The 27304-nt window shown below is 36.5% G+C and overlaps 1 protein-coding gene across 5 annotated transcripts in view; it reads right to left on the bottom strand.

The window, feature by feature from the left end:
* The window catches only part of FGF14 (fibroblast growth factor 14), a 386590-nt gene that overhangs the window by 98516 nt on the left and 260770 nt on the right, over positions 1 to 27304 (bottom strand). For 4 of the 5 annotated variants that reach the window (NM_204777.2, XM_025141879.3, XM_046904719.1 and 1 more), the window contains one exon: positions 4828 to 4938. The exons of the other annotated variant lie outside the window; for it this stretch is intronic. In NM_204777.2, coding sequence (NP_990108.1) covers positions 4828 to 4938 — 111 coding nt within the window. The remainder of the gene's footprint in view (positions 1 to 4827; positions 4939 to 27304) is intronic. 5 annotated transcript variants of the gene reach the window in all.

Here is a 27304-nt window from a genome sequence, read left to right as displayed (position 1 = left end):
GATGAATGCCTCTGCAATTCTTTGAAGAAAAAATGCAGTAAAAAAGTGTTTAAAAATCTGACAGCAAACATTTCGGGTTAGTAATCTAAATTTAACCACAAATGCTGTTTTTTAATCTTCATATACTTATTTCTGTCTAATTATTTCTTTTATCTTACCAGGATGCTGTGAAGGTTATTTATTAATATCTTCAAACCAAAATATTCTAGTGGTAGGTACCTTAGAAAGACATTAAAAAAGTTAAAATTTCCATATTCAATTTGGAAAATATAAATGGAGTGCTAAGAACATGCATTAACTGATGAAACTAAAGGCAAGTTAAATGGCAGCATGATTTCTTGAATACTAGCCCTCCTAGGCATCAAGTGTCATGAAGGAAGTAAAGCATGGTGCAGCATAATTAAGCAAGAGATGTGCACAGCACAGCCAAGTCAAAGTTGCTTGGATAGTCTTAAGTCTGATATTTACCAGCTCATGAATTACAGCTACAAATGAGCAATGGCCTTTTAATATGTTTTAAATATGACTGTAATTTCATAAGAGGCCCAAATAACAACATTCGAGTGCTAAAATCAGATCTACCATGCATCAAAGGAAGTATCACAATGTTGAATTTTTTCAGTGGTTGTTGTCTGAGGTATGTTTTCCAGGTGAATACAGATAAGCTACAAGAGCCAAGAGATTCAGAGTTTCTATCTCAGAAATTAAAGAATCAGAATTCCCTGTTTCCCAAACATAATTAGTCTTCCTAATAAAATTATCCTTCACTTATGAGACAGAATGCTGAAGATAGACCAAAGCCAAAAATCAAGATGTTTTGGGTGGGAGATCAGGAGCAAAATGTAATGCTTGTTATCACAAGCACAAAAAGGACATCTATTTCTTTATAGGTTTTGTTGTTTTTCTAAAGTAGTAAACAGTGAGAACCATGAGATCACTGTGAGCACCTACCCCTAGAGCAAGTTCCATTTGCACCAAGTAACACTATGAACTACTGTAAAACCTCTAAAACCAAAGCAAGAGAGGGACAGCTATACTAAGCAAGACAAAAGTAAAAAAACCTGCAGCTTTAACCACAGTCACTCCTGCCATCAATACAATAATAATAATAAAATACCAAAACAAATACTAGAAGCTGTGAGGCACTGAATGAAGGAAAAAAGAAAAACAGATAAAAGAAGAGATGTAATAAAGTCTCCTTACACATATTACTGAGAGTTTGGTAAAACTACAGCCCTGCTTTGCTGATGTGATTTGAGGAAACTTAGCATTAAATAATAGCTAATAGATCGATTACATCATACTCCATCACAAAACATCACTGTCTTGTAAAATACATAAAAGGAGACTGCAAAAATGAATGTAAATCCATCATTCTGTTTGCAATGGCTGACACTCTACAATGGGTTACACTACAACAGGTGACTGAAACCACTGGTAGAACTCATTTTGACTTCAGATAGAAGCAAAAAGCCACATTAAAAAGATTACCAAGAAACTTTAAAGACAAAAAGGAGTGCTAACAATCTGAACAGACCACATTTCAGTCTTTCCACACACTAATGCTCTATAACACTAGGACTCCAATAGTGTATGTTTATTATGTCTTTTTGTTTGTTTGTTTACTAGTGTACATGTAAAATAAGTACAAAATGACATACACTTCAGGGAATTTTAACTTCAAGCAGTTTTCTAACTGCTTGAGACAATAAACTGCAGCAGAACAGAAAGTAGCAGAATGATTAAGCTTCAGTTTCCATGCTCAAAACAAAAATCACTTCTCTTTTCTCCCTTGCTATTCACACACTCTGGCTTCTCGAAAACAGCAAGCTACCTGGAAGCTGTGAAGGTGATGAGGACTCCTTCACAGCCTGTAGTGACACTGAATAGTACAGAACATGCCAGGAAGGCTGACAGAGATGCATGCCCGTGAGGATTCTCAATTTCCTTTCTTTTTATAAAACACTTCAAATGAAAGGTAAGCATACAGTCAGTCCTATTGACAGCTAATATATCTCCTCACTCACTGGGTGGATTAAATAGGCAGACTGCTAGCTCAGCGGTCAAAAGAATTTTCCTATTCCCAAGTGAAACCCAGCAGTATGGGGCCATGCTTCCTCCTCTGCAGTTGCCAAAACTTATTTACCGGTAAGCATCAGACATGAATTATCACAATGAGGAGCTCACAAAATAACAGATCAGAAGACTAAGGATTATATACAGAAGCAAATTATTTTTTTTTTTAAGTGCAAAAGCAAAAACAAAATATGCTGAAATAAAGAAAAGAGATGGAAACCAAAAAGTTCAACAAGACATGGAAAGAAATAGAGTGGAATGAGAAGAGAACTGAGGAGAAAGATTGACAGCGCAAAATAAACACTTATATTCATATATTCATGACTATACCAAATGAATCAATCTTTTGAACTCTTGATATAGTGTTGATAGCAGTTGATATATTATCAAAATTTAATGTGGAAATTGTATGTTTTCCTGGCAAACACACTGATTTTATACATCTTTATGGTCTAATACGTCTTTAATTAACATCATTATAAAATTGTTCTACTGAAGGGCTTGTCAAAGCTTGTGAATGGCTTGGAGAATAAGCCCTATGAGGAGCGACTGAAGGAACTGGGGCTGTTTAGTCTGGGGAAAAGGAGGCTGAGGGGAGACCTTCTTGCTCTCTTCCAATATCTGAAAGGTGCTTAACAGCGAGAGCGGGGTTGGCCTCTTCTCACTGGTGACAGGTGACAGGATGAGGGGAAATGGCCTCAAGTTGCACCATGGTATGTTTAGGTTGGATATCAGGAAACACCTCTTTACAGAAAGGGTTGTTAAGCACTGGAATAGGCTCCCCAGGGAGGTGGTTGAGTCACCGTCCCTGGATGTGTTTAAAAACCGTTTGGATGTGGTGCTCAGGGACATGATTGAGCAGAGAGTTGTTACGGTAGTATGGTCACGTTGCGGTTGGACTTGATGATCTTTAAGGTTTTTTCCAACCTGAGCAATTCTATGATTCTATGAAGCACATTAGCTGGAGAGAAAAAATTCCTCTGTAGAAAGAATCACTTTAGCAAAAAAAAAGTAATGTTGAAGTAAAACATAACATTACCTAACAGCATTTACTTAAAATATTAAATACTTTTATCAGGTATTTAGTTGGCTTTGGACAAGTTCTGTATTTAAAAATATTTATAATATACAATATTCATTCTGAATTTTGGAAGAACTGAAAAGAGTTAGAGATACAAAGACAGATGGAAATCCAGAAGGTGAGGAAGAGAGGAGAGAAAGGGCAAATAACATAGTAAGCAAAAATAAAAAAGATATGTAAAAGTGACAAGAGTGAAACAAGAAAATTATGGCATGATGGTAGATTTCTAAGAGACAGAAGTAGAAATGACATAAAATGTTCCAAAATTTTTGCTGTCATACACACCTCTTCACTGAAGCTGAAAATAAGAGAAAGGCAGGAAGAGAGAGAGAGAGAGAGAGAGAGAAATAGAAGCTTGCATTCTAAGACAGGTTTCTTAGGCTTCGTAAAGGCAAAGCTTCTCTAAAATACTTCCTGGTATTAGGTCCAGTACAGAAGTGGGCATGAGGCATGAACACACCAAAGAAAAGGGAAGAAAAAAAACAACACCAACAAGGAACAGAAACAAACAAACAAACAAACAAAAAAACAAAAACAAAAACAACAACAAAACACTTAGAAATTGAGCAGGGAGAGAAATACACATCAAAGTAGATTAATCAATTATTTTTCTCAATTCTAAAAAAGTAGAATAATAAAAGATGGTCATGCTATCTGTTGATGAAATATGTTAAATACAAGAGCCATGCATTAACAGGTAAAACAGGGAGTCTCACTCAAGGAGAAACCTGAAACCCCTAAATTTAATTTCAACAGTCTAATTCCAACTTTTTTTTTTTTTTTTGAGGAAATTAAAGGCTTATTTATAAATGCATAATAAGCAGATAAATCTATTTTATTAAAAATGCTTAAATAGACCTCAAGACCACATATAAATAAATTACTTAAATATTCCATTATCATTACACTAAACAAAATATACATATTCTCTGCTAAATGAAAAATTAAAACTCAAGTGTTTCTAGAGTAAGAATAGGTTTGCTTAATTAACATTTGCAGCTGAAGTTGTCAAATGTGTATATGTATATACCTTGAGTGGCAGTATCATAGGTAAATAACACCAAAGTAGTGATCAACACTGCCATTCAAGACCAGTTTTGTTTAGAGTATTTTTGAAAACTTCCCACTGTAGCAGTCCCTACACTAGCAGAAATCCTGTTAAAATCACTGGAATTCTTGCTGGTATAGGGACAGACTGTAGGATGATCAATCTTCAGCCCCAGTTCAGCAGCACATTTCATCACACACTTTGAGCAGTGTTTTGGTTTGCTGAATCAAGGCTCATATGATCAGATTTGCAAATAATTTTGGATTTCTTATATCTTTTTTGTTATTAATTTGAAGATAGATTTTTGTTAAATACATAGTTTTATTCAAAAAAATTACATACTTTTATCATTTTTATAAAACTATCAGAAGAAAAAGCTGGCCTAAATATCTCACCCCAAAGGTCCATTGGCACTTACACCTTCAGAGGGAAAATGTTTAGGCCAATATCCTGTACAAGAAGTGCCAGTGACTATTAGGCTTCCAATTGACAGAACCCTCTTCCTTTTGAGAAAACACATTCAGAAACCCTCCAAAAACATTAAAACTGCGTCTGCATGTATACACTTGAATGATTCAATCTGCGTGTGAGATTAAGACATTCCCCTATGGCAGTCACTTACTAGAATTACTGCTGTCATCCTTGGTTCCATCGAGACTTCCATCGGGGTGCATTTGCAAGTAGTAGCCTTGCCTGCAATATAACCTGGTCACTATACCCTTGAGCTGGGGATCTGAAAGACAAACATATTGTGTCACTAGCCTCAAAACTTTTTCCAAGAGTTATCCCTACTTCCTCTCACTGTAGAAGGAAGTTTGATGAAGTAGCATTGCCATCTTAAAGCTGTACTAGAACAGGGTGGTTGCTGATGGAGATGGAGAAAAATCTTTCTACAGAATTATTATTATGCCAGTTTCATGTCCTGTTATCTGCCTTGAATGTCCTTAATTAAAATTAACAGTGGTAAAACAAACACAAAAAAATAATAACCCAAGCACCCATAGTCAAAAGTCTTAAACTACATTAAGCTCTACCCCCCCCCCAAAAAAAATAAAAATAAAAATAAAAAAATCAGACTTCAGCAACAAGTAGAGTGCCTTGCAGAAATCAACAAAATATTTAAAAAAATAAAAACACCCACACATATTTCATAAATGTTAGTAACTTACTATACTCCACATAAATTTTAAGGTCACTTGCATGAAAACATTTGCCTTCTTTCACACTGTACCAAAGTCACATAATTGTCTGGTACAATATTTTGTAATAATCCCACCTGAAGAGTTCCCAAAATACCAGTCTAGAGTCAGATTTCCTTGTCCTCTCCAGTCCCCCAGGGAATAACATTTGTAACAATGGCAAGATGATTGCCATAACCCTTCTTCACCAGAAAACAAAATGAAAAATACCTGAGTAAGCTAAAAGTAAATGGAAAATTCAGGCAGCTGAACATTTAAGCTACACTATTTAAAACTCTGCATTTGTGAAAATAATTGTCAACCATTGAGTAGGGGTCTACCAAGTGACAACTTTATGATTCATCTCAAGAACAGTGTCTTACAAAACCACATATCAAGATGCTGCAGAATTGGTTCATTGCTGAGGAAAAGGACATCATATCTTAAAAAAACAAACAGCACTCTCTGTGCTTCATACTTGACACTGTTAGTAATATTTTTGCATGTAAACTATTAGGCCCAACTTTAGGCATTCAGTAAACTATACACATGTAGGGACATGGCATTAAAAGCACATCATGCACAGCTTTGCAATAAAGAACTAAAATCATAAAGTCTTTGAGACAGATAAATAATAAAATGAATTATTAAGTAAGGCAGAAACAATTTTCATGCAAACCTGTGGCCAGTTTGTAACTGATTATAATTGTTCTCATTAGAAGTCAAGCTGAGTTACTTACATTATCCCAAGGGAAGATAGAAGTAAACACTAATAAGAAAACCCATCCCTAAGTGGAATGTTCTAAAGTTTTGTACAAAGGCTCAGTTCGTGGAGTATTTATGAAAATTGAAACTTTTTCTTAAATACACAAAGTCATATGAAACAATAAATGCACCTAAATTTAACATATAAGATTAAGCTGTAAATATCATAGAAACTGTAACTAGAAATGTAAGCAGAATAAGTTTCCAGGCATGGAAATAAGTAATATAAATAACATTTAAGCACATCAGAAGTTTTTGTCCGTTGTATTTTCTTCTGATTTTAACTTAAGTTTTGCTTTCTGGGGATTGTTACGAGCAAAAGTTTCTCTGTCTTTATACAAGAATATTCAGAAAAAATCATTTTTAAAAACAATATATAAATACAATAAAATTTATGTTGCTTCAAATTACTGCTTTAACTATATCAGGTAACTCAAAAATATTTTCATCATTTGAAAATGAAAGATGCTGTTCATTTTAATGCATACTTCCCCTATGTACTTCCAAACTGGCAGTTAAATATACTTGTTTTATACATATATATACTACATCTTAAAAGACTAAAGGAAATAATTTAAGCAAATTTATTTTAACTACTGGTTTAGAAAGTATTTGCAAGAAAAATACCAGCATTTTGAAAAACCATTCCTACATCCAAACAAACATGAAAAAGAAAAACAGCATCTAGCTTAAACAAAGCATTGCACAGGAGGTTAATTAGAGTCAACCTACTGCTTACACTTACTGTTTCAAGGGAAAAGTACAAAATTTAGAAGTGACGCTCAACACTGTTCAATCTATTTATTTTTAAAATTTATTAATAAAATTTACTAACAAGAAATCACATAATCATTTTCTTCAGAAGCATTATATTAAAGTTAACCATGTTTTACCAGCTGTCCCAAACTAGAATAATAGAATCCTCTGAGTTGGAAGGGACCTTCAAAGGCTATCTAGTCCAACTCCGCAATGAACAGGGACACCACAGCTAAAGCAGGTTGCACAGGGCCAGGCCTGATCCAGGCTCACCTTGAAAGTCTCCAGGGATGGGGCAACAACCACATCTCTGGGCAAAAAAATACATTTGAATGAAAATAATCTGATGAAAAGCTATGCATTTCAGCTAGTATTTCAGGGTTCATATGATGGGGCAGGGCATGAGTCCCCCATTTATTCATTCACTCAAGTTCAGCAAAATAATAACTATTAAAACATGAATAAAAAGGACTCTAGTCGTGTTTTATCTCATAAGGTATACCATTTTATTAGTTTCAGTTGTCAGAGAACTGAACAAAATTGTCACAAAACATGTCGCTTTCACTTAAATATTTCATTCAAAACTGAAATTTACTATTAGTAATGTGATACTAATTATTACTTTGATTATGCCATGTAAATCTCTATGGAGCAAAACAGCAGAAAAAGTCTTTTTCTTCCACAGAAAATGTAGCAATTGCAACATTTAACCTTTGTCCTGTGGATTACGGGAATTTAATTTATCCACCCTCCCATGAAGATCTTTACTGCTTCAAGATTCTACCTGTCCTTACCACAATTAAAACTTTAATTACTGTCAGGAAATTGAATCAGACATTTTTTTACTTGTTCTTGCTTGCCATATTTAGTTAAAATAGCACCTTGGATCTATAAATCAAAGTAAGAGACAAACTACATGTTTTAGATGATCAGTGCTCAGAATACTGGGAGAATTTGACAATAAGACATGGTATTTCTTTGATCTTAGCAAAAAGGCAAAGCAAATTTAGTGATGGTGTTGCGTGCAATGACTTTTTAATCTCATAATAAGCAATAGTCAAAAAGACTATTCCGTATAGCCTCAAGGTAAATGTCTTAAAGAAGAAACAGACTATCCTGCCAGGCATAGAATTCGTCCCTTTTCCTTGCAGAAAGATAAATAATTCTTTCAGGTCCTTTTTGAAACACTTGGGCAGCAAGTAGTACAGAGAAATTCTCCAGTCCCTAAATTATTACAGCATTTCATCTACCTATTGACACTTGATAATATTACAGAAACACTCTCAGCTGCAAACAGTTTGCAAATGAGTTTTCCAAATCCTTCCTGCTCACACCTTTTTTCTTTTATTATTATTGTCTATTCGAAAACAGATGCTAAGAGCAGTGACTGAAACATACCCAAAAGATTGATGCTGACTTTCTACAGATGCATCTGATACCTGATGCTTGTAACTCCCACCACAGCTGTGCAGTTAAACAGAAAAGCAATTACCCTTGCCTTTAACACCCCACACATGCCTTTTTCTTCCTGCGTGACAGGGAAAGGCAAGAGAATAGAGCCAAATAATAAAACAAAATGCTTTCTGTTTACAAACAGAATGGTTTCAGCATCTCCTCATCCCTCACCCTTCAGAATTTGTATAGTTTTAAAATAAACAAGGAAAAAAATGTTTTTTTAAAAATTTGCAGCTTTTACTTTTGTATTCAGACATAGATGAATTTGCACTGCTAAAAGAACAATGGCAAGGACACCCATTGTACCTTTATCTCACGAAAAAGGAATCCCTTAAAATCCACTGAAGTTTTGATTTTACAACATGTTTTTGGTGCAAAAGTTTAAGACTTAAAATTGGAATTATGGTTTTAAATCAATTTTTAGTTTTTACCAGTTTTGTTTGTTTGTTTGTTTTTGTTTTGGCCTGGCACTACTTAGCTACTCTTTCTTTTGAGTGAATGCCTTAAATACATTTGACCTCACAAAGAAATGGCAAGTGTCAGCTTAATCTCTTATCAGCTCACATGGAAAATAAACTGCATTAAACAGTCAATTATCAATCTGACAGAAGTTCCTCAATGAGTCACAGAAATGGCAATATCAAGAAGTATATTTTGCTCATATAGAATAGCATGAAACCCATGCTAATTGCTGGCAGCTCTAGGTCCTTCACATTTTACTTGCAATTAATTTATTTTATTTGTTGTATTTCCATCCTGCAGTTTAACTTTCAGACAGTTCAGTACTAAAAGTACAGCTCACAGTGGTCCAGAAAACACCAGCCACCACTTTTAGCTCTGTGATGCACCAATAGTCACTGTACCTTCACTGCCACTTCTTGCTCTCTGATGTTACTGTCAGTATTGGTTAAGAATCTTCTTTTAAACCTAATTTGAAATATCAAAAACATGTCTAACCTCTTTTAGGACTTTAAAAAAAAAAAAAAAAAAAAAAAAAAAAAAAGGAAATTAGCCTACTGGTTTCTTGTGAAATTGTGAAGCACAGCACCCACCCAAAGCATAGATGTGTCTCATATCTCTCACACCCACCTATCAGATAGTACTTAAGGCTACAGATGTGCAGAAGTCCACTTTTTTTGTCCCCTTCACACAAAAGAGTATCCTGGTAATAGTGTGGTGTAGAGTTTTGGATTGTGAATTATACAGTCTTCACATCTGAAGCCATTCTGCCCAACATGGATAGCATTAGAATCTATGCATTAGAACATAGCTGAGGGTAGCCTCCAGCACCCCATTTTCATGCAGAAACTCCTTACTGTTTCATATTAATGTCTGAAGACCATACAAAACTTTTAAATGTGTCAGTACTACTCAGTAATTTAGAAATATTTTCCAGTTTCAGAAGAAAGGACAAAAGCCCATGTGAAATTACACTTCCCTTTTTTCTTTTGATTCTCATTTGAAGTATTCCTTTTTCTACCAGAACACTTCTCCCAGTTTCCACAATTAGTCCTTTTCTCAAGCACACTATTACTGTTTTACTTTCAGCACTACTCTGAGAGGTACAGTCAATACAGTGAATTTCATCATCCTCCTAATCTTGTTGGTGGTGAAAAAGACCAGGTTTGGCACAATCACCCCAACGCTCAGAAAAGCAGGATCCTCTGATATGTGTTACACAATCAAGAAGGAAGGCTTCTTAAAGCACACAGCTGATAAAGAGTTCAAAATGGAAGATTCTGTGCTTCATTTAAAGGTGACAGATGCCTGAATGTTCATCTAAAGCCATCAAGTTCCTTCATTTGGAATATTAAACCCTGCAACTCTTCTTACGACACAGCTCTTGCATTCAAAAAGCCTTACACACACCTTTTTTATTTCTGTAACTGTCTCGTCAGTCTCTCTTACAATCAGAAACTCTGTTTCTAATTTTTTGATTGTGTTGTTTTTACTTCCTCTCTTTGTTAATAGGAAATGATACAATATGGGCATTTATGTATCAGTGCTCTCAGTATTCTACGAGTAATATTTTCAATATCTTATAATACACATCAGAAACCTAAACCTGATTAAAATCTTTAAAATAAAATATCTTCCATAGAAAAATTTTGCTCTATTCAGGACAGACAGAAAAAGGACATAATGTGAACTCAGAAAAGCAATAGCTTCCATTATTCCCTGTTCCCATAAGTAATAATAGTACTTATTCTGAAATGCAGTGGCTTTGTTAGACAGATTATTTCTCTGTGTTCACTTATTTTTCTGTCTTCACAATGATTGCAGAGCACTCAACTTTGGTGTTTATTTTTAACTATACTTTTTGTCCATTCATGCCTAACATCACAAACCCATCTCCCGCAGAAACTCGTATTGAGAACACATTTAAGAGAGACACGAAGTCCTATCTGTCTGTACTGTCATTCGCATTTCCACCGTCTTGATGTCATTTCTTCGTAAACTATGAAAGCAAGTCAGAGTTCTGCAAAATGACTGGCTTTCTTGAAAGCATAGAATCATACCCTCTGTGCTAGTGTCATTGCCTATTTATTGGGAATTTTTTTTTTATGTAAACTGCAAAACAGGATCTCTTGAGCACTGATGTTATATCTCTAGGATCTACAATATATTTTTAACTACATGAAATTTACTTCTTCCTATGTGGTTTTACCTAAGCAAATATGATTGTCAGTAGAATTACATCAACTTGGCTTCTCACTGTGATAATTTTTATCTGTTCAGATTCATAGGGTGATTGGATTTAATAAACTTGCCTATAGCATAATTGCTAACAGTCTCCTCTACCAGCTAGCTTATTTTTGCAGGGTATTTCTTGGGAAAGAAAGAGATTTAGACTGTTATGAAATCACGTGATTTCCAAACAAAAAATTTAGGCAGATCATGGTAGTTTAGATTTAGTAACTTTCTTTAATAATTTGCATTTCTCTTTCTACTGCACTATATTGTACATTTTCAATTACTCTGATTTTCCAACATATGTTTCTGTTGGTAATTTCTCTCCAAGTACTGTCTTCCACTTTTGATCCATACTTAGAATCATAGAATCATAGGATCACAAGGTTGGAAAGGACCTACAAGATCATCTAGTCCAACCGCCCTCCCATCACCATTGCTACCACAAGCCACTAAACCATATCTCGTAGCTCATCCAAACGCCTCTTGAACACTTCCAGGGACAATGACTCCATCACCTCCCTGGGCAGGCCATTCCAGTGCCTGACCACTTTCTGAGAGAAAAAGTTTTTCCTTATATCTAATCTAAACCTCCTCAGGCACAACTTGTGGCCATTTCCTCAGGTCCTGTTTGTTGCCTGGGAGAACAAGCCAAACCCCTCCTCATCACAACCTCCCTTCAGGAAGTTGTAGAGTGCAATGAGGTCTTCTCTGAGCCTCCTCTTCTCCAGACTGAACAATCCCAGCTCCCTCAGCCGCTCTTCATAAGCCTTGTGCTCCAGACCCCTCACCAGTTTTGTTGCCCATTCTCTGGACACATTCCAGGGCCTCAACATCTTTCTTGCAGTGCGGGGCCCAATTTCTTCTAATACATTGAAATCCAATGGTTTCTAATTTCTTTCTGTCTAAAATACCTGGTGACGTGTTACCCAATTAACACTAATCACAGCTTCATGGATTTAACTGTTGTCTGACAGGCATCATCTTCCACTGACACTAAAATTCATCTTTGAACAACTGTACTCATGCTCTCAAAATTTATTTGGAAATGCTAATAAGAAAATCATATTGTCTAAATTCTATATTACACAAGCTATGCTACTGGAATTTTTATTTTAATTAAATAATTAATTTTAATTTTAAATAAGTCCAAAAATATCCTGTTTTAATGAATCTTCTTGCCTTTCCAAAAAAAAAAAAAAAAACCCAAAAACAAACAAACAAACAAAAAACCTAACCTTATTATAGTATCTTTTTTTTAGGACTTCCCTGCATACAGGGTTCTAACTAATATATTCCTGTTTCTGAATTTGGACAATAAAACATCATACAAAATATTGTTTAACATTTCTCTTTAAAACAGAAGCATTAAACAATGGATACTGAAGTTAAGCAATTTTTAAGTTAAGTCATTTTTGCAGCGGACTCCATTTTGGTAACTCCTGTAAAAGAACTTCATGAACAACCAAACTTTAGAAAATAATAAGGCATCAGAATATGACAGGTTCTATCACCATTTAAATTTTGACTTATCAAAGAATTAATCTGATCTCCATTTCCTAGATATTTCATATTTTTAGAATGAAATGATTAAACTTTACATTTATTTTTACAATCTTAATTGTTTATCTTTTCATGCTGTATCACAAAGTAACGAAATATTTGAAATCAGTCTGTATTTCCTTCAGAAATGGACTTTGAATTAAATTTGGAAAGGGCCTAAGAAATCTCTTGAGAAAGTAGTCTAAATTATCATGGCAATGCTCAATGAAAAGAAGATAGCAGGATAATTTGCAATGCATATGTATGTGTATTATATTCTGAACCACATTCTATTTTCTGCTTTTATATAGAGGAAACTTCCTCAATAATGCCAAGTGGCAGGGGTCCTTAACTTGTTATTATTTTCATTTAATACTTGACAAAATACATAAAAGCAAACAGAATGAAGCAGTATATTCCTCCAGCTTAGATAAGCAGTATAATCACTTCTGAACTGTGTATCTCCACAACAGAGGGTATTCTATCTACTCTTAGTTTCTTGTCAGAGGCACAAAATATTGAAGGAAGGCATTATTTTCAAGAAAATTTCCATTTTGACTACTGGCTAGCCTTAAAATTGCAGGCAAGCAGTTAAATTACACTGCTAATAACTGATGTAAAAGAGATTTTATTCAGTTGCAAAGTAGTAGCAAGGAAATGCAATATATGTTGCAGGCTCATAGGAGAGCAAAGAGGTTCAATTTTCTTTGGTAGCTGAATAACATATAAGCCTTTCCAGGTTTAAAATGTAGAGATTACAAATATCTCTTAATGCAGCATTCTTAACTTTTACTGACACCACCATAAGCAATTTATAAAATCACAAAAATATCACACATTGTCATTTCCACTTAAGTTAGGTTGAGTGAACTGAGCTGAGATTAGAATAGACTGAAATACAGACATTAGAAAGCCAACAGAAACATGACTCATTTTTTATCTGTGCTAACAATTTAGTATACAGATATAAACTCTTGATTAATAAAACTATAAAAACATTAACTTGTGACTAAAACAAAACTTGTTTAATATTTGAATTAAGAATTCACTCAAAAGGAAATAAAAATTTACAAGATCATATTTTAATCAAGTTTTAATATAGTGTTTAAGAATGTATTAAACAGAGACTCGTTATTTATACTTGACAGATTTTACTATGAGGAATATCAATCAGTAAACTGACTTAGAAACTTCTAAAAAGTGGAAAAAGTAAAATTTTTCCCTGGTTGAACATTTATTTATTTCTCTATATTCTTATTTAATCACTATGCTTTAATATAAATCACAGAATCACAGAACTATAGGGGTTGGAGATCATCGAGTCCAACCTCCTTGGTAAAGCAGTTCCCTACAGTGGGTCACACAGGAAAGCATCCAAGCAGATTCTAAATATCTCTATGAGAAGGAGACTCCATAACCTCCCTGGGCAGCTTGTTCCAGTGTCCTGTCACCCTCACAGTAAAGAAGTTATTCCTCATGTTCTGATGGAACTTCCTGTCTACCAGTTTGTGTCCACTGCCCCTCGTCCTTCTGACCACCGAAATTCCTGGCCCCATCCACTTGACTCTTGTCCCTGAGACATCTATAAGCATTGATAAGAACCCTGCTCGGTCTTCTCTTCTCCAGGCTGAACAGTCCCAGGTCTCTCAGTCTTCCCTCATAAGGGAGATGCTCCAGGGCCCTTCATCATCTTTTGCTGGACTCCCTCTGGAAGTTCCCTGCCTTTCTTGAACTGGGGAACCAGAACTCAACACGGTACTCCAGATGTGGCCTCATCAGAGAAGAGTAGAGGGAGAGGATCACTTCCCTTGACTTGCTGTCCACCCTTTTTTTTAACATTCCCCAGGATACCACTGGCCTTCTTGGCCACAGGGGTATACTGTTGACTTCTGGTCAACCTGTCCACCAGGACAGCCAGGTCTTCTCTGCAGAGCTCCTCTCCAGCAGTCAGCACCTAACCTGTACTGATGTGTGCAGTTATTCTTTCGAGGTGTAGGACTCTACACTCGCCCTTGTTGAACCGCATCAGATTCCTCTCCACCCAGCTCTCCAGCCTGTTCAGGTCTCACTGAATGGCAGCACGGCCTTCTGGCATGTCAGCCACTCCTCCCAGCTTCCTATCATCAGCAAACTTGCTGAGGGTGCACTGTCCCTTCATCCAGGCCACTAATGAAAATTTTGAGCAAGGTCATTAAACTCCTGTCAAACGACATCATTAAATAATAGGATTTGAAGAGATCTGTTTACAAAGTAATAATGTCCCAGCAAAATGAGAACTGTTAAATGCAAATTACATTTCAGTCCTCTTCATGAACAAGTAATATTACTGGAGATGTAAAGAAGACTCCAAAGGTATATGGACAGAGTAAAAGAATTATTGATTATCCAATGTGAAAAGGATAATCCCATTATGAAAGAGGAAAATATATCTCTATACTTGTTATTTATTGGCTAGGAACAATCTGTATCACTTTTGTATAAAGCAAGATTACAGTGTTCCCATGAGATAAGCTTAAGTTTGCACTGTTAAAATGAATAAATTAATTTATTTATTTAGAAAAATGTATATTTGTGTATGAATACACTGTCATTGGTTCACATGGAAGCTCTATAAAAGATTTTTTCATATCGTTATGCATAGAACCATTAATAATTACTTAGTTCTTTTCATAACATTCCACTGTTCTTTCAAAAAGGATTGCTACATTCAGTTTAATCTTGAAAACCCTAACAGCAACAGAAAACAAATCAAGGTAACATATCCAAAAAAGTATAATCATGTATCTACTGTATTTTTTATTAATGATATACACAAGAAATATCATGAGTTCTAGGATGGGGATTATTAAGAACATTTTGAACCAAAAAACAGCAAGTTGCATTACGTATTTCAGTTGTTCTTTATTATTATTTCTTTTTCAGTGTAACTAAGTGTTAATTAAGCAGAGACCTGCAGAAGAGAGAGAAGACATTTCCTTATACTTTATTCTACTCTGTGTACAAGCACTTGTACATCTGCAAGAATGCAAAAGTGTGGCAAGACAGCAAAGGAAGAAATGCACTGTTGTTTTGATTTTCTGAGATCAAGTTTTTTTCCAATTTCTATACGTGAGAAAGACAGGAGTCTTGTCTGCCTACAGATTGCAAGATCTCATAATCTGTGGTATTAAATACACTTGGTAGTTTTAAGAGAAGCAGCTTGGAAAACTGATCTTCAGCCAGTGAGACAAGAAAATAATCCCCTATACTTTAAGGACATAGTCTATTCCCTTTCTAATTCAGCACTGCAGATTTACTTCTCCTATAATCTGTATTTTAAAGCAGTGTCTCTGTACTGGAGGTACTTCCTGCTTGGTTTTTTGAGTTATAGGTTGAATTGGGTCATGACTTAAGTTTTGTTGTGGTTTTATTTATTTATTTATTTATTCTTTTTCTTCTGTCTCCTTTTCCATCTTTTCCACCATGAAACATGCAGACAGAAAAACTCTTATGAAATGACTCCAGGAGCAGGTCTTTAAGGAAATCAGTGGATTTCGACCCTGATACATGACAGATCACAGAAAACTACCTTAAGTGGTGACTTACCAAACCCATATTTGAGGGACCGTCACATGAACACTGTCACCTTGTTTCTCTCTAACTAGTGTTACTTCAAGCCTCACTTTAGCAAGAACAAAATCAATACAACTGGCCATCTCCTTTAATGCCATCGAATGTTTCTGGAGAGAAAAATAATAATTGAGCATTTGTCCCATCATGATTATACTAGTTCTCTGGCTATTTAATCCATAAGGTTTAGCTACTAACCAGAAACTAAGTAGAATTATACTTGTAGCACCTACTGGAAAATAAGCAGATGGTTAACTCATAAGGAGTAAACCCTCTGATTCTGAGTGTTTTGATGATATGGCGGAGGCAAGTCAGTAATGACTATATCAGCTCATCACGAACTCCGTGAACTAAATAGTACCTGTTGTTCACCTCCAAAAATTAAAAGAATTCTACAAAATCTCAAGACTGCAAAGGTCTGCTGGGTTTTGAAGGAGCTCAGAGCTCGTTAAAACCATTGAAAGGGCTTTCAGTCTCCAGAGCTAAAGTTTATTAAAACACAATAACACAATTCAGGGGGAAAAAAAAAAAAAAAAAAAAAAAAAAAGCTTTTAAATACATAACCTTAAAGTGAAATAAGAAATAAAAATAAATCTCTCATCACATGTAAGTGTGCTCTTGCAGTGACCTCATGACATGTTTTTAATCTCCTTTTGCTTCCAGTCCATCTCCCTCACCATAAAGAATTGGTAATACATCTATCTCCAGTACCTTTTTAAAGCCTATTCAACTGACAGGCTCACTTTCCCCTGATTCTCACATACTATCTTTCACTCCCTGCTTAGTATGTTCTTCAGCCCAGCATCTTTTCTTAACTGTGTATCTCCACCTAAGTTGAGCAACCAGGAAGACATAAAACCACACTCCTTCCTGTTGTCCAGCCTTAATAATAAAACACATCCGTAAGCTTAAGTAAATAAAACAAATAAAACAAATATCAGTCACATATGTTCTCCTTTAAAAATTATGGAAAAGCTCAGATTATCTTTAGGGTAACAATGCATTTAACCAAAAATACAAACTCCACCTTGTAGCTACCAGGGAAATAACGGTCTGTAATTTCTGGCTATATATGACAAACCAAAACAACTAACAACTTATCAGGGCATTTTGTAGAGCAGTGACTCAGAGTGAAGGTCCAAGACAGTTCTAAATGTGTGTTTTTTCCTAAGATGTGTAATACAAAACTGGCAAAACCAAAACTAAAACCAAAACATACTCCTCAACTCTGCTGAATCACATTTCAATGATGATGGCTTCCCCCTTTACTATTTACTTGGTCAAAAACAGATACAACGGTATCATTACCTGTCAGGTTTGGCCTTCTCTCTTAAATAGATAACCAATATGAAGATACTAAACAAGACGAATTCCACAACTTGTAATTGGTGTCATCCAAAGTGAGATTCCTCTGACCATGAATGGACGTCTGCATCTGAGCTAGTTACCCTGAACTCCTTATCATAGAATCATAGAATCATAGAATCATCATACACAGAATGGTTTGGGTTGGAAGGGACCTTTAAGTTCATCTAGTTCCAACCCCCTCGCTATAGGCAGGGGCACCTCCCAATAGACCAGGTTGCTCAAAGCCCCATCCAGCCTGGCCTCAAATGCTTCCAGGGGGGTTGCATCCTCAACCTTTCTGGGAAACCTGTTCTAGCGTCTCACCACCCTCACAGTAAAGAACTTCTTCCTCATATCTAGCCTAAATCTACCCTTTTTGAGTTTAAAGTCATTTCCTCTTTCCTGTCACCACCTGCTCTTTTAAAAAGTCCCTCCCAGCATTCCTGTATGCCCCCTTCAAGTACTGAAAGATTTCTATAAGGTCCCCCGAAAACCTTCTCCAGGCTGAAGAGCCCCAGCTCTCTCAGCCTGTCCTCATAGTGGAGATGCTCCAGCCCTCTGATCCATGTCCTTCTTGTGTTAGGGGACCCAGAACTGGATGCATTACTCTTGGTGGGGACTCATGAGAGCAGAGTAGAGGGGCAGAATCACCTCCTTCAACCTGCTGGCTATGCTTCCAGGATACAGTTGGCCTTATGGTCTGCAAGTGCACATCTCCAGCTTATACTGAGTCTTTCCTCAACCGACACTCCCACATCCTTCTCCTCAGGGCTGTTCTCAAGTCATTCTCCACCAAACCTGTATCTGTGCTTGGGATTGCCCCTACCCAGGTGCAGGACTTTGCACTTGTACCTTCATACTGGTGGGCAGAAATGGACAGCTAAAGGTATGATTTCACTCATTTATAAAGCAAAGGTCAAAAATGTGTTTAAAAAAACTACACCCAAGAGAGCTTATTTATCTGCCCAGAACAGCCATAATGAACTGTTCAGCACTGTTCATTCTCAGGACACACTGAAGTTTTTGGATGAGCCTTTCCTCCCTAGAACAACTTCAGCCTCCCCAAGACTATTCTGTTTGGATTGGATTTATGATATGACCCAAATAGCCCTTTCAGGTTCTTATGTGTTGTTGTTTTTTTTCTTTTTAGGAGACCCACGTATACTATAAACAAATGCTGCCATATGGGCACAACTAAATTTAAACTAGTTTGCTTAGCATCCTAATCTGTCAGCTGTTGATATATCTCACAACAGAGTTTCCACTCTACCGTTTACTTGGAAGCTTGTCCTGAAAACTCCTTTGCAGAACACACACATTCAACTAGCGTGTTTTAAACAGAAATCAATTCCATTCTCTGGATTCATTTGTTTGTACTGCAGCAGCATCCTGTTAACCCCAGCAAAGACAGACACTGCTTTGCCAGATGGTATTCAGAAGGGCAAAAAGGCATGCTTAGGAAGTACAAATTACACTGCTTTCTGAATATTAATATTAAATTCTCTTTTTGCTTCCTGCATATTTTTTATACCGAGAACTTAAATGTTATTTGTAGCTGAAAGATTAGAGATTGAAAAGAAGGAAATTCAAACCCAGGATTTCCACAGCAATTTTTCCAGTTTTTTTTCCAGGTTACTCTCCAGTGACAGCACCAGTATTAGTGGATATCACCAAGCAGCTGGAACAACAGGTGTAGATTTGACAGTGTGTCCTAATGACAGCCTTCAACTGAATGTTGCCCTTGGCTTCCTTCAGCTTCACATCTGGCACCTCAGCCTCCCAGGGTGAGAGCAAGGTTTGCTGAGTCCAGCTGCAGCTCAGGCAGTGCCCAGCCCCACCAGCAGCAGTGCTGAGCTCAGCTGGCACCCTCTCGGTTTAGTCCCATCAGCACGCTAACACACTGGCACACTAATTTCAAAACCCCTGCACTGATACAGCATGGCGTAAAAAATCCCGGCCAGCCCTGATTTTGTTTTTTAACACCCATGTGCTCTTACTTGAATCATTTGGTATAGTGCCTGGGGGTTATTCTCCTTTATCTTCACCATAGATGCTGCACTGCTTTGTGTACAATACTACAGGTGAAACCTGGTAGGGTTTACCATTATATCACATCTCACATGCATATTTACATGTATCTCATAAACAATTAACTATAACATGAAATACTAAACTTCTCAACTTATTATTATTATATATAACTTATTATTAGGACCTCCCCTCCTCCTAAAGATAGCCAGAAAAAAATAACAGAAAGGATATTTCTAATTCATAAAACAGTCATGTTCACTAAAGCTTCTGTGGTACGTGAAGTACATGAAGTACACTGAGCTGTTGGAGCAATTCCAGAGGAGGGCCATGAAGATGATCAGAGGGCTGGAGCACCTCTCCTATGGGAACAGTCTGAGAGCTGGGGCTCTTCAGTCTGGAGAAAAGGCAGCTCTGTGGGGATGTAGTGGCCTTCCAGTACCTGAAGGGGACCTACAGAAAAGCTGGGGAGGGACTTTTTAAAAGGGCATGTAGTGACAAGACAAAAGGAAATAGCTTTAAACTTGAAAAGGGTAGATTTAGACTACACATGAGGAAGAAATTTTTTACTGTGAGGGTGGTGAGACATTAGAACAGGTTGCCCAGAGAGGTTGTGGATGCTCCTTCCCTGGAAGCATTCAAGGTCAGGCTAGATGGGGCTTTGAGCAACCTGATCTATTGGTAGGTGTCCCTGCCTATGGAAGGGAGGTAGGAAATAGATGATCTTAGGCTACTTCCAACCCAAACCCTTGGAAGGTATGATTCCTTGATTTTATGATTTTTTTTAGAGGCCTATGAAGCAGTTCTCTATTTCTATGCACAAAAAATAGCAGAAATCCCTGACATAGACCTTGTTCAAATTTGATACACAAGCCATATTCACTTTTCTACAGAAAGGAAGGGCATATGTAGGCTTTGATTATTCTTTATTAAGTTCTTCATTAAAATCCATGTAAGAGGCCCTGTCAAGCAGGCTACACTTTATTTTTCAAAGAACTTATTTTTAGTGGTATGCAAAGCATGGATTTAACAGAGAAGGAAGAGCTGGAAAGTGGAAAGAGAAGTTAAAAGCTCTCATCACCCTGACTAATATACTGTCATGCTTCTGGTGACATGATGGCAGCATGCAGTCCCTGGTGCAGCAAGCACCCTCCCTGTTTTCTTCACTCCCCATCTGCTTTCACACTGCAGCTGTGCTGTGCTACAAAACTTAAAGTTTTTTTTAGTGCATTTTTTTGCAAACAAACCAGAACTCTGCCACTTTATAATCGAAGTATCACTTCAGCTATTTCTAGGGAACATAGCAACACAGGAAAGAAAGCACAAACCATTGGAAAGCAGCTGAGCAATGACTTTGATTTCAATGAATTCTAAAGATCATGGCCATTCCCTATCTGAGGTAATCAGTGGGATTTTGCCCACTGTAATACCAAAGCAAGAGATTTTTATTCCTTGTTTTATTATTATTTTTAATTTTAGATGTTTCCTTGTGACAACAATGAAGTAGAGAATTAGTAGCAACTCATGTTACATAGGACTGACACAGCTCAGAAACTATTCACATCACGCAACTCAAGAAAATATTTACACCGTATGCCTTTAGGTTTCTCAAATGCGTGCACTGAATTGCTTTCTGAATGGACAGAGAATCCAGTGCTAAAGATGGAAGTCTAAAGTTAGATGATGTATGGTAACAGTGATGTTAGCCACTATATTTGCAACAGAAAAAAGACATATCTGAGTCTTCAAATCACGAGTTGCTGCCTGAAATAGGACAGCTAGCCTTTGTTTCCAAAACAAAAGAGCCACATTTTCCTTCAGGAATTAAAGAAGAGAAAAAAATGAAATAAAGAAATAAAAAGCAGTAAAGAATGCTCTAAAAGCTTTCCCATTCTTCTCTAATAGACTGAAGTGGGCAATGCTGCATGATTTCTCCACACCAAAACAAATAAACAAAAACATAAGTAAGTCAGAGTTTAAAATATTTCATATCACAACTAGATGATTTAGTCAGAGAGCAAACATTTCATTTAATATGTTCAATATTGTGATTTTAAGATTAAATTGACTTATAATTTTAATTTAAAAGTTACTTCAAAACTAGAAAAAAAATTAAAAATTGGGAAAACAAAAGGCTTAATCCAGATTACTTCTAGGCTCTCTTAATTGTTCCACAAGCTTGTCTTTGGAAACTCTTTTTTTGCTATGAGTCCTAGCTGCCAGCAGATTCCCAGGCAGATCATCAACACAGGAGAACAGCATCACTCTCACTTTACAGATAACTAAGCAGAATCACAAAGAGGATGAATGCTTTGTTCAAAGTGGCAATGAAAATGAGGTTTTCTGCACCTCAGTCAAGGATATAACTTGGTAAAAATGCTGTACAAAAGTATATACAATGACCAGAAAAGATACAATTAACAAGTGGATAGACAGAAACCACAATTTACAAGCATGTGAAAGACCAATTACTACCCTGAGTTTACATTAAACTGAGTGTATTTATTTGTATAATATAAGAGTAATAATTCCACTATTTAGGCAAATGGAAGGATTTTAATAGAGCAGCTTCAAATAGGGGAGTAGAGGCAAGGGGAAAAAGCCTGTCACCATTAATAAAATAAATGGATGTCAGCAAAAATACGCATCACTTATCAGAAGCCTTCTATCTGTGCAGCAGAATGACAGCTTATAAAATCTTTTCTCAGCGCTTTAATATGTACTGATGAATGCAACTGGAAGAAGAATAAATTACACCCTCATCAACAGTTTCCAGACAATTCTAAATAAAATAATCTGCTTTCAAATTATATTTTGAGCAAGTCATGCTAACTACTGGATTTGCGTGGTTCAGAAAAGATAATTTCTCAGTGGAATTATCCCCTTTGAAAACTCACAAAGCATTTATGTGGCAGTGTTTACATATTGGAAAGAGGCCTAGGACTTCTTTCAATCTTTTGAGACAATTAAAGCTGAACTAAATTGGAAATCAATATGAAGATTACCTTATATAGTGATGGGACACCAACAAAGGTCTAAAATATTGAAGTTTTCAGAATCTCTTAAATAACTAAATGCCTTGAGTTTCTTCCACAAAAAAAAAATGTCCGTACTCTATTAGTGTTAAATGAAGACAAATGTTAGTGATAAGAGCTAAAATTAAGATCTACTTCTTTCACCATAAAGCACTCCTTCTTCATTAGAAGCCATGCTTCTCTGTGAGAGAAAAATCCTTTTCTCTCTTCAGCTCTAGAGAGCTGGGAACTCTAAGAAGCAGAGCAGCCACTCCAATGCAAGGGGAGGTCCCCCAGCAGCTCAGGCTCACGTTCTACCAGAGCGCCTGTCCAGGAGCTTTCAAGAGCTTGGTCTTGGGTCCTGTAGTATTTTCATGGATTTAAACTCTCCTCAGGCAACCTCCTTCTAGAGTAGATTTGGGAAGCAGAGTCATTAACTTTTCTATTCTAGCATATATCTGATCTAGTCCTCCAAGGCTCCCTTGAAGTCATTTGCTTCAAAATGCCACCCTATAAATAACTTTTTCTTCCATTAACAGCATGACAGTCAAAATACGAACCTGTAAGATGGTCAAGTATTGTTGTCTACATAGGAAACATTTACATCTGATATGAGTGAATCTCATACGAAACTTCATGGCCACCAACCTATGGTGTGTTGGAAAACATACTGGAACTTCAGTGGAATCAAAATATCCCAGAAAAGTATTCCGATTAACGCTAAATGGCCACAACAAATAATCCATGTTGTAGATGACTACATTGAAACTTCTCTGCGAAATGTGAGCTGTCTGAATACAATCCATGTCAAAACCTTCTGAAATGCTATCGTGAAAGCAGAACTTTTTCAAAGAAATGCTGTCTTAAACAGAAACCTATTTCCTCCTAGGGAAAGCAGGAAAATGTCTGTACTCAGTAATTCTGGTTCTCTCCAAAGCACTTAAGATGACTGTCTGAGGGGATAACAGAAGTCTGAAGAAACACACGGGAATAGTAAACGTTTCACTAAAGATATACCTGAAGGGGAACAGACTCTCAGCATTCCAAAAGAATAATTATTTCCCTGATCCTGAATAGGTATCTTTCTTATATAGTCCCTTGAAAAACAATTTGATGTGATCCTTCAAAAGCAATAAGCAGATTGCATAAACATTTAGCACTCTATCACAGTGTTCAATAGTGCCACAGGCATTCAGCTCATCCAGTGAAAAACAATACCTGAGTTACTCACAGAGGAATAACTAGCAGTCTAGCAGTAAGTATTCCCAGTGGAGATACAGGTTAAAGCCTTTTTGTCTGAACCAAAGTGAAAAGGAAGTTAAACTTGAAGCTTCTATGTAGAAAGAAGAGTGCTCTAGCCACAGACTTGTTTGATATGCCCTGGGGATCGATAAAAAAAAATCTCCTGCCTCAAGACACTTTTCCAACAAAAAGTTTTAACAAAACCGCTCTATACTGATGGAAGCTTGGAATTTATCCAAACCTGACAGAAGAGTAAAGTTGTTTCAGATAAAGTAAAAATATCAGTCCAATGAGCAATGAGTTACAAATATAAAGAACAAAACAAAATGCAATTAAACACAGCACAACAGAAGATCACTTGAATAAGTCACAAAATTAATTACCTAGATTTTCTAAAGTATCTCTTATTGAGACTTTTCAGAGTCATAGCAGGGCAGAGTTTCAACTCTGCCATAATAGCAATAGCTAATCTCAAATTTTATGTGCACACATGCACCATTCCACTCTCTTCAGCAACGGTGAAGCCTACTATCACTGTCCTCAATTAAATGTAAAGCTGCAAAACTATGTACCACACTTTGCTCTGCTTCCTTACAATGACTGCAATGATGACTAAAGTTCTGAAGTTACACAGCTCTTGATGTTAAAGGTAGTCTGTTGCTGTACCTCAATATCTGAAGTTCAGCATGCTACCCTATATTTGATAGAACAAGTCCTCTAAGAATGTATGCTAGATGACCAATGCAATGTATTGAAATCTGTCTGAATGCTGAGCATGATTTGTTTTAGAATCCATTCAATAAAACATCTGCCAAGAGAATTTAGTTATATGTTAAATTAAGTCTAATTTCTTATGAAACAAATAATAGCTTAATTATTGACATTTAGAAAAAAAATAAAATGCATTTCAAATGAACACCTCCAGTATTTATTTGCAACAGACTAGTTTAAAAAATCTATAGACACATTTTGGTATACTTAAAGTGACCATCAACTTAAAGGAAGATGTGGTTTTGATTCAGCTTTCCAATGTAGAAATATAAGTATTTGCTGTGTTGGTTTTATCCTTTGGAAACATAAAATTACCTCTTTTAGTACTGTAGAACATTCTATTCTTCTTTTTAAATTGTGAAATAAGTGATCTTTTATCTGCAAGATTACTGGGAAAGATTCATTTGTTATAACCGTTCCCTTCAATTACCTAATTTGTAAAATTAGTACTAGGGTCATTCTGGCTTCTCAAAAAGAACACAAACATTCCCAGAAATATTATCTTTTTCACTCCTCAACGTACAAATTACAGAAAATAAGTTACACAGTGTAGAGCTTTAACTGTCACTCACTACATCTTATGCAGCTTGTGTGGCTTCCCTGCTCAGGACTAGCCAGTAAGCCTATCACAGCAGAGCTATTCTCTCAGCATACACCAAGTCATTGACTTGCACCATCACTTACCCACCCTTTGCCAGATCTTTCTCCCTTGGAATATCACATTCTAATGCAGACAGCGTGAAGTTACTAAAGACCACCAACAACAAAGTATACTATATTTTCATTATCACTTGGAAATAGGAAATCAGGGAAGGAAAAATTTTGGAAATGGAAAGATTGATAAAAAAAAAATGAAAGCAACAGGTGATATAGGATTTTAGGTAGTGTCAGATATCTCATCTCATGTGAAATTCCACTAAGCAACTTCTATGCACTTAGCAAATAAAATCAAATTAGCAACATGGACCATATTGAGGATATATTAGCAATTTTACCAGGTCATTGCTCACTGGTACATTTCAGCATCAGTATAGAAAGGGGTCAGCTGTAGTGGTCATAAAAGACTGTGTCATGAACATCCTGAGCATTAGCAACATTGAAGTTTGTGATGTTAAAGCTATACTGTTAAAAACTACAAATGTAAAGAAGGCCAGAAGGACATCAGACTCATATGCAATTAATGCACATAAATATGCTTCTTCTCCAAAGTGTTAAATGCACTTCTTCCTTATCAAAATCTGTTCATGTATACACTACTGCCAGGGTTACTTCTAATGTGCAGTAATTGCTCTCAAAGCCTCATTTGTTAAGTACAGCACCAGAATGAAAAGCAAATTCTTCAGCTCAAAGTGGCAAATTTTGAATCTCAGTCTTGGAAGATACATGTAGCTTCTGTACCTATAGAGATCAGGGAATTGATTCAATGTGTCTGAGTTTGTTTACCAAAATCTATATGAAATCTAGTTAGGGTCAGCAGCAGCTTCCTACCTTACAGAACCAGAACCAAGTAGTTACAATTTATTTAGCCTTTACAGAACTGAAAATCTTAATAGCAGAAATCTGTAAGACAAATAAACTCAGTGAAATACACTGAGAACAGAGTAATAAGCTCACACTTCAGAGCTGTTGCAGACAATTTCCAGCACTGCTCATCATTAAATGCCTCTCCACTCATAGCAAAGCCTGACTTTGCTGCCAGCTCCACTCCACTGACCAAAATTACATAATTGCCATTAAGTACTGTATCACAAACAAACTATTATTCCCCTTGGTTATGTTTTCACACATGAAATTGTAGGAACATAGCAGATAAGAGGCATTACAGAACTAGTAAAATAAAAGTTAAAGCTTGACTGTTTTATGTCACAGTACCTTTTCAGTAAGATTTATATATCTACTGTAGTTTTTTTTAGATGGAATGAAATAGGTATACACATTTTATTCTTTTCTCTTGGGTAATCAGGTATCTTACCAATAAAGCTAGGTAGTCCTGCCCAGACAGGATGCACATATCAAACGTGACTGGAATCGCTGCTCTGACAAAATAGAAAACAGAGCATGCTTAGCAGTGTGAAACCCTCCAAAACTAAATGTTAGTTTGTTTTCCCAGATGACAGCTTTGTTTAATAAGTTGTTTATACTCCTACTACTCTACTCTGATTTCCAAGCTGCAGCTTTTAGGCGGTTCCAAAGCCCTGTTATGTTCTACAGTTAGGAGCTGCTTATAAAGCAAACTGCAAACCACTTCTCTATTTGGGGGGGGGGGGGGGGCTTGAGTGGTCTCAAAGTGTAGGCACAAGGTGGCATGCTTTCCAGCAATTTAATCCTTGTCACACCAAAGCTAAGAACAGTTATGGCCTCATCGACACCAAAGAAAGAGCCATATTCTTTCCAAGATTTCAGATGCTTATGGAAGCAACATCCCCACCATATATACTTGCCACAGTTATACAGAGGAGCAGTTCCAGAGTGGTTGTAGATTCCCCGTCCCTGAAAGTGTTGGAGGCCAGGCTGGATGGGACCCTGGGCAGCCTGGTCTAGCATTAGTTATGAGGTTGGTGGCCCTGCCTGCAGCAGGGGGTTGAAGCTTGATGATCCTCAAGGTCCCTTCCAACCCAAGCCACTCTATTATTCTATGGCTCTATGATCTAATATCATAGCTGATCTGCATGTGTTTGTATCATAGTCACTCTCTGCTGCT

The sequence above is a fragment of the Gallus gallus genome, chromosome 1, assembly GCF_016699485.2.
Source record: "Gallus gallus isolate bGalGal1 chromosome 1, bGalGal1.mat.broiler.GRCg7b, whole genome shotgun sequence".
Classification (NCBI taxonomy): Eukaryota; Metazoa; Chordata; class Aves; order Galliformes; family Phasianidae; genus Gallus; species Gallus gallus.
The sequence above is the reverse complement of the archived record's forward strand: the minus strand, read 5'-3'. Positions and strand labels throughout refer to the sequence as shown.